At 44.9% G+C, this 16,165-nt stretch overlaps 1 protein-coding gene across 1 annotated transcript in view; it reads right to left on the bottom strand.

Annotated features, from left to right (window-relative positions):
* The window catches only part of LOC137866350 (raftlin), a 95,418-nt gene that overhangs the window by 39,619 nt on the left and 39,634 nt on the right, over positions 1–16,165 (bottom strand). Inside the window, exons 3-4 of the mRNA XM_068702173.1 lie at positions 10,026–10,203; positions 8,801–8,919 (exon numbers count right to left, since the gene is read on the bottom strand). Coding sequence (XP_068558274.1) covers positions 8,801–8,919; positions 10,026–10,203 — 297 coding nt within the window. The remainder of the gene's footprint in view (positions 1–8,800; positions 8,920–10,025; positions 10,204–16,165) is intronic.

The following is a 16,165-nucleotide window of genomic DNA, read 5'->3' as shown; positions in this document are numbered from 1 at the left end:
TTTCAGCTACATTCAGATCCTCTGGAAAGCTGTTCCAACGGCGTGATGCATAACGGCTAAAAGCAGCGTCAAACTAAATGTTTGTGTTCTGCTTTGTGGATCTGACCGGCCTTACTGCTTCATAAACTAAAAGCAGTGAAGTAGTCTGGTGCAAGGCCATGTAGTGCCTTCTAAACTAACACAATAACTTTACAGTATGCGCTCTTCTTTTGGTCTCAGTCAATGTTTGGGCAGCAGGATTCTGAATCCGGCTTATTGTGTTTGTTGGTAGACCAGAAAGCAGAATGTTACGTTGTTACTGTGCTAGTTATGAAAGCGTGAGTCATCAGTCTCTCTGTGTGTTGCTCAGAGAGAGAAATGGAAAAATTATTATTTTTTTTTACCTGTGGACAGAGCTTGGCTAGCTTTTCCCCCCTGTTTCCAGTCTTTATGCTAAAGCTAAGCTAACCAGCTTAGCTTTAACATATATGAAAGTCTATCTTCTCATTTAAAAGTAAAAAACAATAACTTGATTTTACTGAAATAACACCGTCACGTAACTATATTTGACCTTGTTATCTTGTTTTCATGAAATAAAATGCAAATTAAAGGGCCACGCCAGCTATTTAGTAATGTACTTACATAAAGTTAGGGAGTTTTTAAAAGACAGTTTTTGAAAAGGAACTCTTAAAACTTAAGACTTTTAGTCCCTACAGTGGGACGGGTCAAGATCCCAAACACTGGATCCTACACTTCCCATAATGCAGCTTAATAGCCTGAAATACAGTTTGTCACAGAGGCTTCCTGTTAAGAATGCGTCGTCTCCAAGCGCAAGATGAGATAACTCGTGTAACAAAGCTCCTCTGCTGTTTCCACAGACCATATAAATCTACCTGTGACTAGTAAATCCACTTTGAGTCTGAGGAGTGTCCCCTGGACAGTTTTTCCGAGGCTGGCCTACCTCTCCTACCGCGTTCTCAGGGAACCTGAGAGCAGAACAAGCCTCTTCATATTCTCTAAGCGTTTGCTTGATGAGCCTCACCCTGCTTTTCTTTTCTATGCTGTCAAAAAGCCTATGTTTTCCCTCACATGTCCTGATACTGTCTGCAGAAATGTTGCTAACCTGAATCTTCACAGGCGTGTTAGAGCAAAAGCACTCTTGTAATTTTCCCACATGTATCAGAGTCACAGTTTTGAAAATTCACGGCACAACCAATGGCCCTCGCTTATGTCATCTATCCCCCCCCCCCCCCCACCCCCCAAAAAACCCCACCACACTTCCACTCCACTGTCACCGACACCCGTCGCTTTGCGTCTACATCGCTGTCTCAGCACACGGCGGAGCAGAAACTGGGCCGAGTGACTCGTTAAGTGCAAACTTCACACGCTCTGTGAAACATTCATTACGACGAGCCGAGAGGCGCCTCTCGTTTTTTTTTTTTTTTTTTTTTTTTTTTCACAGCATCCAAAGGCACAATGGCAGAGGCCTGGTGGCGCTGTCAAGAAAAAAAAAGAAAAAAAAAAAAAGGTGGATGTATCCCCCGTGGGTTTGCGACGTAGATCACAAACCAACCGGCTCGGCGCTCCAGGCGCAACTTCAGGGAACCAAACTGCAGATGCAGACAGACAGAAGTGTAGCGTAGTTAAGTGCAAACCATTTGCTGTTTTACCTCTCTTACATTCTCAGTCATTATACTCGCACTACAGGCCTTACATAACATGTTTTTGCAGTATTGTACTGAGACGTCTCCAGGTGCCCCACGCATGCTGCAAGTTAAGAGGCAGCTCGAAGGGATGAAATGAAAAAGCCATTTTATTTCACAGTGATACAAGTTAATTTTGGAGAGGAAATAAAACATCATTGAGAATGTATCAAGAAAATAAAAATGATTCAGTGCTTCTGAAATGTGTCGCGGCGAGAGAAGGTGTCACTTCTTTTCAAGCGGGTGAATGACTCATTTTGGAACACAAGTGTGAATGGAGAGAGAGAGAGAGAGAGAGAGAGAGAGAGAGAGAGAGAATGGATAGAGAGAGAGAGAGAGAATGGGTAGAGAGAGAGAGAGAGAGAGAGAGAGACAATGGGTTGAGAGAGCGAATGGGTTGAGAGAGAAGAGAGAGAGAGAGAGCGAATGGGTTGAGAGAGAGAGAGAGAGAGAGAATGGGTTGAGAGAGAGAGAGAGAGATAGAGAGAATGGGTTGAGAGAGAGAGAGAGGGTGGGAGAACATCAATTCAAACGGTGCACTCGGTCCTGGAGCGAGGCCTCGGGTTAAAAATAGCAGCTGCATCACCTGCGGTCCATCTTCTCTGTGTGAAACCATGACTTTTTCATGCCGCGTACAGCGCCGGCTGTCAAGCCTCGGAGGTCTCCTGGGGTTAGACGGGTGTCAAATGCCCCGCCCCGCCCGCTCGCCCACCTACCCGGAGCTCCCTTTCCGGGCCGAACACACCTGCTATAAAAGCCCCTCCTCCCCTCTCCCTTGTCCGCCCGCGCAGATGGGTCACGCGCTTTTGTTTCGCCACACAACATCTTGTGTTTGGGCTAATCACTCCCACCGGAGACGAACATTCACATGGTAACTAATTGCGAATTACCTGTAATGGCGTGCTGTGGGATTTGTTTTTAGCAGCGTAGTGGCTACATCATTTGTAAATGTGCGGTTTCCAATTACGTGCTGTTCACTGGGGTATGAAAAGGGATTGTGTTGACATATTATTGTTTTTCAGAGGAAGTCAAACTGTAAAAAAAAACCCAACTATCTACAACCAGTTTAGTCTTTAAAATGTAAACCGTCTCAGAACAAACCTGCACTAAAGTAGATTTCAACCTTCTTTTCTAATTATCGATTGGCTCCATTTGCGGCAATAAGTGCTAATTTCTTTGGTGTTTCGGGAAAATGGAGTTTTCTTTTATTTGTCCACTAAACCATAGACACCATCACCTGCTCATTCCAACTACCTGGGATTATACTGAGACAAGGATTAGAGTTGGACTCAATCCACAAAAATAAGGACTGTGTTTGGTTTGGCCTGTTAGCATGCTAATAGTTGCACAGAAAGTACGACTGAGGTTTTAGTTTTGCAGTTTTTTTTGTATTTGATCTTAAACCAAAGTACTGAACAAAGAGACATTTTAACCTGATGATGAAGTCAGGGGATCACCAACGTCATTTTGAATACATCACTTGGGAAATTGTGAATATCTGTACAAAATGTTGTGCCAATCCATCTGTTAGATCTTGTGATATTTCACGGAATAAGTGAAAACTTTGACCTGCTGGTATCCTCTGGGGACCATGAATATCTGCAGCAATTTAACAGCAATCCATGCAATAGTAGATATGTAATGGTTATTTCACTTATAATCCAAAAACATGTCAGCATCATGGTGGCGTGAGAAGATAAGTAAGTAGGCTGCATCCTCTGGAAACCATGAGCTAGTCTAGCTTAAGCGCAATTACAAATACGTGTTGAAATGTTGAAATTGCATTGATCGGCATTGGGAGACCGAAATAACTTTGCAATGGACACTCAATGTTTGGGTGGACGACACACTCGACTGCAGAGCCCCGAAGCTCCGCCCCCACGCTGCTGCACAGGCCGCTGGTCTCTTTATTTTATTAATATTGAACGTGGCACGCGTCCAAATGGCACCAACTTCGACACCCCGCATGTCCTAGGTTCCCCAGACAGACATATTATCCTCCAAGTGTAAAGTACATGTATGGGTGTAGGTTAGTGAGGATGTGCATTCTGTTACGACCGGCTCTATTTACTTAGTGACGCTTTTATTTTGAAAGATAATGATTGCTAGCTTGGGCTCTTCAGAAACCTCTGGGTGACATCATGGAGACTACGTCCGTACTTTATAACGTCTATGGTCACGTGATCAAATAGAGGCTTGCCATTGGACAACATCAGCATGCATATCACCCAGCAATCATCACTGCATATCTGTATTTGACAGAAAATCCAAAGAAAATAAGGCATTTTTTTTAATACTTTCTTTATCGTATTTATAGTTTATGCAAAATCTGTTTATTATAGACTGTTACGGATTGTTTTTGCCGCCCCCCCCCCCCCCCCCCCCCCCCCCCCCCCAAAAAAAAAGCATAATGTGAAATCATTTTTGAACACAGCCGTATTTCTGACAAGGGCCTGTTTTCCTCCCATCACATTGTCCCCCCCCCCCCCCCCCCCCCCCCCCCCCCCCCCCCCCCCCCCCCCTCCTCCACCCCCCCCACCCCACGGGCCCAAGTGCATCCTCTTTGCCTGCACTATATTTACATACAGACAGAGATGCCTTGCTTTATGCTGAAATGCCTCTTGTTTGAGATGAAAAGCTTGAGAGGAGTCGAATGGCAATTACTGTACAGCAGAAGCTCTTCTCACGCTCCCGAAACAAACCATTTACACGCCGAAGTCAGTGAATGTGAAGGAGCAATGTGAATTCCACTTCTTTCTTTTTTTCGTAGCAGCAGGAGGAGCAGAGCCGTGTCAGACCTCCATCACCCACCGCCCATCTACCGCTATGACGACGAGTCAGGGAGCAACTGAACCCGTGTTTAGCACTCTGTCGGTGTGGAGGCTTTAATGATAGAGCATACTTCTCCTAATGTCACATGTTCACGCATTTGTGAATAATTTCACTGGAGCAAGTCCTCTCTAATGCTTTTTATTTTGTAGGTACCTCTTTATTTTTCCTCCTTCTCCATCTCACGCTCTCCACCCTTCTCCCTCTCAGCCCATCTCTCTCTCTCTCTCTCTCTCTCTCTCTCTCTCTTTCTGCCTCTCTCTCTTTCTGCCTCTCTCCCCTCTCTCTCTCTCTCTCTCTCTTTCTGCCTCTCTCCCTCTCTCTCTCTCTCTCTCTCTCTCTCTCTGCCTCTCTCCCACTCTCTCTCCCTCTCCCTTTCTCTCTCTCCCTCTCCCCTCTCTCTCTGCTTCACTCCCTCTCTCGCTCTGCCTCTCCCTCTCTCCCTCCTTCTCTCTCTCTCTCTCTCTTTCTCTCTCTCCCTCCCTCCCTCTCTCCCCACTCTCTCTCTCTCTCTCCCTCTCTCTCTCTGCCTCTCCCTCCTTCTCTCTCTCTCTCTCTCTCCCTCTCTCCCTCTCTCTCTCTCCTCTCCCTCTCTCTCTCTGCCTCTCCCTCCTTCTCTCTCTCTCTCTCTCTCCCTCTCTCCCTCTCTCTCTCTCCTCTCTCTCTCTCTCTCTGAGCACGCCAGAGCTCCTTGCAATTACCCAATAATGATGAATATATCCCATCAGACATTGCCTGCTGAACTGTAACCCTATTCCATCGCAATCAAATTGAACACTGGGAAATTTGACAGTTGACATTTTAAATTTCCAAACGGTCCAATCCATTCTGTCTGCATTGCAGGTTTTCTTTTCTCCTTATTTCCCCTCAGTAGGTTGTTTCAGGGGCGTCAGCGGTGCGGGCGGCAGCGGGGGGCGGGGGGCGGGGGGGGGGGGGGGGGGGGTCTGCTGCCGGTTACAAATTGCCTTCTAAGGTCTCTAACGTTATAAGCCACTTAACCACAGACATGTCATCCAGGTGACGGTGTCTTAGCGTCTACAGGTGACACAGCAGCTGTACGTACACAACCTTTGTGTACGTCCTGGCTGTGCTCTGGACTCCTGCAGCGTCACCTCCTCCACGTAAAGTGCCCTGTCGGCTGAGCCTTTCACACTGGGGGTAGTACCGTCCTCAGACATACTGTGCATGCTAAATAAAGACGCTTATATACGGCTGCTGTACACCAGTCAGCTCCTCCACCTCGACTGTTCGCTTTATTGGCAGTGCAGTCTCTCAAAAAAAGAAAAAAAAGAAAAGCTGTACGTTTTTGGAGCGACGGATGAATGGCTGCTCGCTGTCATGCTTTTTCAATCCCATTCACTGTACCCCCCCCCCCATCCCTGTCTTCTTCTTCTTCTTCTTCTTCTTTTTTTTTTGGGGATTTCTGCGTCTGACAGAAAAGAGATGCTCTGCTTTTTCTTTGAGGGTTTCTCTTATTCCACTTTCCCCCGGTGGAGGTTTGGATTCCCCTGGGCTGCTGCTGATTTGATCAGCTGTCTCCACGGTGACAGACGCTGGAGATAAAGCTTGGGCCCAGCTTTCATACGGGGCCATCAAAGGAGGGTAGACTCCTCTGCCCTTTCCAGTCAATATCGCTCTCTCTCTCTCTCTGTTCCTCCTTTTCATCCTATTCAGCCTCCTTCGGTCTTCTACTTTCTAGTCTTCACACTCCAGCTGTGATTTTATTTTTATTTCTCTCTCCCCCCTCTTATTTTCCCCTCCAGAGCAAGGCAAGCATGTCTTCTTTCTTCATTTTTTATTTATTTTTAAAAGAGAGATGCAGTCCATTCAGCTGTGGCCTTTTCATGCAGACTCAATATTCTTGTTGTCTTGTTTGCAGCAGTGAAGAGTGCATGTCTGGATATGTCGAAAGTGAACCTGAGGTGTTCTACAGAACAGCATGGGAGGTGATTACTAATAGCCACAATCTGCAGGAAGGGAGGCCAGATAAGCTGCCATGCATTTTAACTATATGACCTTCTAAAGCGTGGCTGGGTGCCATGTTTTCACCCCACAAATAAGTGCCAATTTCCAGTTATTTCAGGCACCCAGGGTTCCAAAACTATCATGTTCATTTTCCGCATCGACGTTGGCATGCGAGTGGGCGTGAAACTCTCCTGGTTGAATCATCAGTAGAAAAGATGAGCAACCGAGTTCTAAAAAGTTCTAAAATATGTCGTTTTTTTGATTAAAAAGTAAGGAGTGTTTCAGTAACAAACATCCAATTACTGAGGATAACATTCTGTCGCCGTTCGCCCCGTAAGCTGATAAAACATTTAGCAGTTTAAATCCATTCACGTTCATATTCTGGGTCAATTTGGGATTAATTCAGTAATTGTTGCATCATATTTTGCCCCAATTTTAACGACAAAGCTGAATTTGGATTTCATCTCCTTCCAGCAATCAACGTTGGCGTCTTTTGACGACAATCGCAATTGTTTTCGAAAGCATAACAATCTTATTTCAGTGTCGTAAACCTATCCATATAAGGACTTGATGTAGTGGAAGCGTGACTAGTTAGTGACACTCTTTTAACATTTACCTTTTTATTTAAAAAGGTAATCCTGAGATAAACACAATCCTGGTGAACAAAGACCCCTCAGATAGGTAGATCCGGTTGTGCTCGGGTACCGTAAGACAAGTTTTTAAAAGATTTTTTTTTTTCTTTTTCTGTCAGGTACACGAAGAAATTGTGATTGACGGTAAGAGAGGCACATCGTAACACCTTACACAGCACCGCTCTGGCACAAATTACAGTAAATAATGATTAAACAGAAAGTTTGACAAACCCAAATTAAGTTGTCATGTTTGCTGTGATGAATTCTCTCACGCTGCGGAGGCTGTTTCCCGTGCTGTTCGACAAGAAAAAAGCAGCGGATGTTTTGTTTTTTTCTGAAGGGAGGAAAACGAGTCCTGATATCTCCCAACAATCACCAGCAGGGATGAGGGAAAAGGAAAGCTGGGACGAACTCTGGAACATTTTAGGAGAATTTAAACTATCATCAGCATACTTTTACACAAAGCAATTAAATGCTTCCTTTCTAATTTATTCCTTTTTTTTAATTGTGTTTTTGTTTCTGCTCTTATCTTTTATGTTCTTTTTGAATATTGCCTTCTTCTTCCTCTTCATTGACTGCTTACATTTTCTGTTGCAACTTAGCCCTCCCATGAGGATTACAGAAGTTTCATCTATAAATTCATCCTTTTTCACCAAATCCCCCCCGGTCATCATCCCCCTCCCTTCTGAATTACTTCCATGATCCTCTAGTCATTACTTTTTCTAGAAAAAACAAACAACCAAAGCCTTGCCCAGTAAGTCTTTTTAGCTTTTATTTCATGTTTGGTTTTTTTTCCCCTACATGATCAGTCTGTGGTTGCGGCGGAATTGTCGGGGCACAGCGGCTCTGATTATTACACTCCTTACTCTTGGTTGCTTGTAATATCGGGGTATTGGCTTTGTGCAGTTATTGTGCTGTCGCTGTGGGTGAGAGCGTTAGCTAAATGACTGAAATGTCAATGTAGATTAGTAGCAGAGGTGTTGTGTTTATGCTCAGCAGTGAGGAAATTACAGAAATGGTTTGTCAGCGTTCAGGGACGCGTTTTTTGAGCCGCGAGGAATCTGCGGCGGATTCTGCTCGAGAGCGGCGGAGAGTGATGAGGTTCACGCTGAACGGTGTCGTGCGTTCACGTGAAGCTACGCGCTATATGCAACGAGAGTGTACTGTATGAAAAGCTCGTTTAATACTCAAAGAAGAAGAAGAAGGTTTGAGTTCTGGGTCTCGAACCTCTTCAGAGAGGGGCAAGACACACACACACACACACACACACACACACACACACACACACACACACACACACACACACACACATCCATGCCCTGCAGCCAGGGAAACAGCGTTTTGGTAAACAGGCCTGGATGTTTGCTGGACTTCAGAGCCAGACTCAGAAGCCACTGGGGCTTCAGCTGCCCGTCTGCACGTCACTGCTGCCAGGGAAGAAAAACAAAATACAAGGGGGAAAAAAAGAAAGAAGAGAAAACTTCTCCTCGTAGCTTCAGTCTTTTTGATTGTCATGTTTTTACTTGCACTGACTTCACAGTACGTGGTCCTGAATAAGATGATCGGGTTTCCTGGCCCAAAAATTTTCACCAAAGCTTCAGCAGTTTTTTTTTGTTAGAAGGATTCTCGACCAGACAAAACGCCGTCTCCGCCCTCCGCCCTCCGCCCTCCGCCCTCCATCACTCCCCCTACACGTGCCCTTCAGCCACCATTGGAGCCGCTCCCTGAGGGGCTCGGGGCTGGAGGGCATGTGTAGGGGGGGGGGGGCGGGGCGGTGACTTTGGGCCGTGCAGCCGGTTTTGGCCGGAGCACTGAAAGGGCCGGAGGTAGAGGATTGAGATTATTGCTGACTCGCGTCCAAATTCGGCTGCCCACAGGACGGCTTGCTGAGCCACAAACAGATGTTGTGATGCTCCGGTGTGGATACTGAAGCAACACTGAAAGGTTGTAACGTCTGATAAGAAATGCACCACCAACCTCCACTGTTTTTTTTTTAAGTGATAGCCATCATGGAAATCTCTGCACTTGCATGTATCCCACATTACTAACCAAAAGATATATTTCTGAAACATAAGAAGGTAGCTATGAACATTATATAAACCCTAATGTTGCTTTCCAACTAGCCAGCATACCATTGTCGTACCATGTAACACATGCATAAAGCAAAATCTGATTCCCATCAAGTGTTGTTCCGCATAATGACACCAATTTAGGTGCATTAGCATTCTCAAGATATTTTCTTAAGTGACTGTAATGGCCGCATTATTGTGTAATGAAAGAGGTTTTATTCTCAGGGGTGTATCTAAGAAGTCTGAGGCCCCTGAAAGATGATTTCCTCAGGGCCAGCCCCCCGCCATTGTTTAGTAAAAAACATTTATTTAAAAGGTCCTGTGTGTAGCATACAGGGGGATTTATTGGCAGAAATGGAATAAAGTATTCATAAGTATGTTTTCATGAGCGCATAATCACCTGAAACTAAGAGTTGTGTTTCCGTTTAGTTCAGAATGAGCCGGTAATATCTACTCGGGAAGCTTGTCCTCTTCACATATGTTCCACTTCCACGTTTCTACAGTAGCCCAGAGCAGACAAACTAAAGACGTTGGTTCTAGAGAGAGCCTTTCACGTTCTGACGTTACCTGAAGGCCACCGTAGTTTTCCAACACTCTTGGAAAGGTGCTTCCGTTGTAAGCAACACATATTTTAGTGTATTATTTTACACTTCCACAAATTCTCTTTTGTCTTGTTTAACACAAAGGAAATACTAATAATACTCATGCATGCACTATTTCACTGGAAACCTTTAACGACTAACTTGTCGGTGGATGTTCCCATTAGCTTAGGCTGGGTGGAAACTTATTTCCCCATGTCCGATAATTACACATTCAATGGTCAAGAGGCCCTCTCATGCGGCCCTTACCCGTCGTTGAGTCGGATCAGGATGGCCCGGTAGAGCTGGTGCTGTGGGCTGTTGGACTCTGGACCACAGGGGTGGATGAACGGGTGAACGGACGCCAGAACAAAGCCCTGCTGGTAGAGCTCCTGCAGCTGGCCGGGCAGCTCCCGCACCGACGACAGACGCAGCGTGGACGTCCCACCTGAGAGACACCGAACGGGGGGAGACAATGTGTGAGACAAAACAATTTGTATGTAGAATGACTCAAATTCAGTTTTATTTGGACACATTCTTTGTGCTGCTAAACGTGCCGTTTTTGCATTCAACCTTTTCTAGAGGAAGTTTCCTGCTTGCAGCAAGAGACTTGCTTTGACTTTGGATTTCTCTTTGAGTTTGACTGTCATGGTGACGGGTCACTGCTCATGTTCGTAATGCGATTATTTGTCAACCGCGAGAATATAAAATGGACATTTACTGTCATAATGTCCCTCGCCCTGTTGGCTTTTCTTCCTCTTTATCCTCACGAGGACCTCTACATGGACCTTTTGTAGACCTGGTCATTCCCCACCTGTCCATCAGATGCCCTCAGACTTTCCTTGTTTGCCAATCACCTGATCCTGCTCTTCTTCTCACTGCACACCTGACCTTATTGCATATAAATATCCTGAGGCCCTTAAATTCAGTGACTGAATTGACCTTTTAAAAGAAAAAAAATGTCAGTGAGAACGAATTAGCATCAATTTAGTTGTTCCAGTCTTCATGCAGCTCAGCGCGTATAGTTTCAGGTGATTCTAAACTTCTCTAAAGTAAACTTATCAAAGGAAATAACACAAAAAAAACATAATTGTTCCCCTGCAGTTCTTTGTATCTGGACTATTTCTGTCACACTATGCAAATTATGTAAATGACTTTTTTCACAGCAGTTAGCCTCTTTTTGATTTCTTACATTTGATTCATGTGTGAGGGTTTTTATTACTGTAGAAACGTTCTGGTACAGAGAGACATGTGCCCAACAGCACAACAAGAGCTGAAGAACAAAACCACAAAAAAATAAACAACCTCACCACGTGAAGATTTGCAATTCAGATACCAACACTGATTTTTAGAGTTTGTTTTGACAATTAGTATCACGCTTTTCGCTCCATCCCCTCAATCTGGGAGTTAATAAGAGTGGCTCAAAATCTAATTAGAGCTGATTGCTTAGGCTCTGTATTGTGAAAGCTCTTTTAAAATGTGACACTTACTTTGATTCCCTCTCAGCTCAACTTAACTGTCCACAAACAGCGGACAGGGGCCTGACATTAACGAGCTGCAATCAGTGAGTGGCCAGCTGTTTTAAAATATTAATAAATAAAAGGTACGGAGCTATTCCTCTGCGCTATTTCCTCCGAGCCGCCTTCCCCACTCCTCCCTGAGGGATGAAAACCTGCAGCAGACAGCCGCTGGTGACTTCCTGTTTCAGGGAGCAACCATGCTGTGTTACAACAAGCCACACGCAACCTCTGTCAGGCAACATCAGCCAATCAGGATGTATGGTAATGAAAAACGGGAAGGGGAGAGCGCTTCAGGTTTAGGAATGGGAGCAATTAGACAGGAAAATGGAGAGCGTGATGGCGGGAAGGAGAGGTCGATGGACAGGAAAGATGGAGGAAGAGAGGTAAAAAAAAAAACAAACAGAGAGGGAAAGCTCGAGAGACCAGGATGGAGACGGCGCTTGGCCCCCGGATGCATGACGGCTGGGATCCCAGCAGCGCGCCGCACGAGGCGACATTTACTGCGGGCCAAACAGCTGGGGCGCGTGGGAGAGCGCCAACAAAGAGCTGGATGCAAAACGAGAGACCGGGGAGAGGAGATGAGAGGAGGGGAGGGGAGGTCTGGTCGTCTGTACAAGCTGTCACAAGATGTGGGAAATGCCGCTATGGCTAATTAGAGTCAATGAGACTATACAGAAGGAACCGTTCAGATCCATGGGAAAAGTCAAAGCAGAGGAGTTCAATGGGAGGTCAGAGAAGAGGGACTGGTGAGACGATGTCAGCCCGGGCTTTGTGTGTTTGGTTTCAGGTGGAGTCAGCAACGCAAACAAGACTTTCACACAATAGCAGCATTGTGTGTGACAAGGCTGAAAAAAGCTGCTTTCAAGGTGTGTTTGGAGACAGATTACTTAATATTTGAAAAGCCATAAACTGTCGCTATGCCACTGCTATAAAGTCTGCTTCTGATTGATTCTGTGTGTGCATCCAAAATCTGCAAAGCCCGAATGTAATTGGTCAGGACTCTTATTGGAAATGTGAAAAAAAAAAAAAACGTAGAATAATTCTCTTGTATAAATGAACATAAACATAACTGTGAGCTGTGGGGGAAAAAAAAACGGTTTTCACTTTTTTCCCACCGTGCAAACACGAGGGCATCAGGGGCAAAGCTGAGGTCAGTCAGTCATCCCACATTTAAACTCCTGACACCGAACGGCACGCTCTCGCACATGCCCAGTGTTGCTGCTTGTTTGATGTTAAAGCCTTGTTAATGTGTGCGAAGCAGCTCTCTGCACAACGTCTGCGTCATTTATTGCCTTTTGGCCGGCGCAAACGAAGCTGACAAGCGCCTGCGTTGCTGCGACGCTAACGTGTGGATCTGTTGTTCTTAATATCGCAGTGAGTGATTTATTGAACTGCACATAAAGCGCTGCTGATGTGTAATTCGACATGCTTTTCCATTGCCGATTGTTCTGCATGTCTTTCCATTCACAGTGGACGGGAGAGTACAGTACATTCACATTTCATGCATTATTTATCTAAGAAGCCGTTGAATGGTTTTATTGGACATGCACTTGGTATGATTGTGGATGTGCGATATGAATTTGAATTTGCTGTCTTGGAAGCATAATTGTATGCACATCACTTAAAGGCTGCTGGAAGCCAACATCAGACGGAGAGCATTGCATTCCCATTGGCTCCAGTTGAGTCCAATATATTAAGATACGTGATGTTTGAGATGTATTTGTTTGTCCGACGCGTTCTTAGTGTGTTCTGACTTACTGAAAAGCAAATATCAGAGGTGGAATGATTATATATATATATATATATATATATATATATATATATATATATATATATATATATATATATATATATATATATATATATATATATGAAGTCAATGCTAACATGTGCACACACACACCAATGCAAAACCCTGGGCACAGATGCGTCCATGCAAGGTAGGAATGTTTCAGCTTGAGGTAAAAAAATGTCAGTAATCCAACACTTAATTGCTCCAATTCATGAACAAACAGAGATCTGTCACCAGGCAGCAAACCTCCAGTTCTGAAAAGCGAAGCCAATGCTGAAGTGCCTTTAACCTGCATTCTCTCTAGTGTCCACCAGGGGGCGACTCCTCCGGTTGTATAGAAGTCTAAAATGACTCTACTTCTCTCTTGATTTATTCCCTCAGTAAACATAGTAAACATGAGTTTATGGTCTCAATCTCTAGTTTCAAGTCTTCTTCAATACAGCATGATGTTCATTACATTATGGTCCATTTAGAGTCAAATAGTCCATAAAGCAGAGTATGCTTCAAGGCGGGCTTACTGTGATTGACAGGCCGCTACCAGAGCCTAATATGGTCACTTCCATTCTCTTGCAAAAAAAACAAAAAACAAGACAGCGACGGCCGTAATCCAAAACGGCAAAATCGAGTCTTGAAAACGTCAGTCCACAAAACCAATGCGGGACGTCACGACGACCACGTCCACTTCTTAGATACAGTCTATGTCCGTCACACAAAACGCAACGCAGGTATAGAGTCAATTAAGCCCCGCCCACAACGGAAAGGAAAAAACGCTTCATCGCTGACGGCATTGTGTGAGGGTGCGTCCTTGTCACTTTTGTCAGCTAGTAAACAACAGAAAGAAATGTGTCAAAGCTGCTGTGTGGTGGGATCTGCCTTCAAGGACTACATTGCTCGATACCAACAGCTAACGCCTAATGTGTGTCGTGAATGAACACAAACACACTGATGTGAATAAAGATTTGCACGTTCAATCTGAAAGCGCCACAATAATTCAAATGTCTTTGAGCTGTTTTAGAGAAGATACTCCGTAGTTTGAATATCTGTAATTGATTGCAACTGCTAATTCCTCCAGAATGAGATCATCATAATCCTTTTGCATGGAGCCTGTCACTCCCTGTACGTCGAGACAAACCACACGTCCTCTGGCAGATAAAGCTCATGTATGTGTGTGACATCGTTCGACCGTTTCGTGCAGGTTGTGTAACGCGATGACGTTGGCGTGCCTTCAGCGTGCTACACTACATTGTCAGGAGGGTAAAAAATATAAAGCAGAAGGGATTTCTGGAACAAACACTCGTAGCGCCAATCGGGAGGCAGCTCCTGTGATGTAAAGGTAGAGGGAGCTGATTCAGTTCGGATCCCACCTCTTCCTCCCGGGCACAAATCCAGAGGTTCATTGTGAAACCAACGACAGAAGCAGGAGAGGAGGAAGAGGGAGGGAATACAAAAAAAAAATTAAAAAAAATCCATCTGCTGTCCCCTCAGGGAAAGCCAGTGCTTTGGCTAAAAATACTCTTCCAAATTTCTCAATCACGCTCTGTCCTACTGCGCCACAATGCAGGAGCTTTAGAAGTTAAAAGGCGTGGAGGAATTAACACAAAGAAATAGGGCGCCATCGCAACCACCCCCCCTCCTCCACACACACACACACACACACCCCACCTTCTGCTCCTCCTCCCTCCTTTCTCCACCGCTGGCTCTCCTTTAGAAATGGAATTAATCCTTCTGTGATTTTTTTTTTTTTTTTCCCCCGCTTCCTTTTTGGTGCGACGTGAAGACACTGTCCTTTCCCCCAGAGGGACGCTATTGGTTCACGGGGCGGTGGATATTAAGTGGAAAATGAAACCGTCTTCGCCTGCTCCCTGATCCCCTTAGTTGAGATGAGTAAATAAGGAATGGTTTCAATTAGGCAGCGGGAACACAGCCGCTGGCGACTTCTTAAGTTGGCTTTAATCGCTGCGTGAGCCGCTAATAATCTCATCCAGAGGCCTTTAAATACACAGGCTCTACATTTATTTATCAGAGCAAATTTGATTTATCCTGCTGTCCCCAGAGCAAAAGTGTGGCCCAGCGTGAAGTTTCCCTGAATCTCGTGCTGTCGTAAGGATGTTTACTATGCCCCGAAATCGTGTTATCCGAGGAGAATCTCTTTGTTCGCGTGGATGAGAGCAAATTAGCTGCCGTGTAACTGCTGTACGCGAGTGTCAGCGTTGACGCCTCATCGTGCGAATATTTAGGCCTTTTGAAGGCGTCGGTGGTCGATCACACAGGCAATCTGGTAAACCTTACATGGCAAACTGGCAGCCAATTACTCCACTCAGTCTTTTTTGTTTACCCTGGAAGAAAATTCTCTCTCATATCAACAGAGAGGAGCCCTAAACTCACAGAAACAAATCGCTTCTTGACAAATAATGAGAAAAAAAAGGGGCCTTCTGGCTGACAACCAACAAATTGGTTTTTCTGGAAAATTGTGTTAGCGCGGAGCCGTCAAACAGAAACGTGTGTGTGTGTGTGTGTGTGTGTGTGTGTGTGTGTGTGTGTGTCTTCAGGCTAATGGTAAGATCAGTTGCTCACTGTTCATGTTGGATGACAGGTCAGAGGTCAGAAGAACTTTTATGCTGCATGAGTATGAAGAGTTGTTTAAATCAAACGTTGGTGCCTTTTTAAAGTGAGGAACACAAATCCCAAAATATATTAAAAAAATAAATAAAAAAAAAAGGTTTTGCAGCTCCCACAGATGACTTTTCCACCCTTCCTTGTTATACTGGTTATTATGCCGCGTAACTTCAACAGTGGTTGCTTGAAATGTTACATCACATGCTCTGTGCAACACTCGTTTTACTTCATCTGCTCCGAACAAATGCATAAACGTCCACATTCAACATATCGGTGGTTTGGAAAAAAAACAACGCGTGCCAACATTTATTTTCCTGGCGAAGAAAGCCTTCAGCTAAAGAAAGCCTTTAGCAGTGAGAGGCTGTGGTTGTGTGTGTTCAAAGAGAGAGGAGGGAGCGAGTGCGTGTGTGTGTGTGTGTGTGTGTGTGTGTGTGTGTGTGTGTGTGTGGGAACAAGCCTCGAGTGAAGATGTAAACATACAG

The sequence above is a fragment of the Cebidichthys violaceus genome, unplaced genomic scaffold, assembly GCF_023349555.1.
Source record: "Cebidichthys violaceus isolate CVI_PGR_0920_01 unplaced genomic scaffold, fCebVio1.0.p SCAF_81, whole genome shotgun sequence".
NCBI classification, from domain to species: domain Eukaryota; kingdom Metazoa; phylum Chordata; class Actinopteri; order Perciformes; family Stichaeidae; genus Cebidichthys; species Cebidichthys violaceus.
This window is presented reverse-complemented; position numbering and strand designations above follow the sequence as displayed.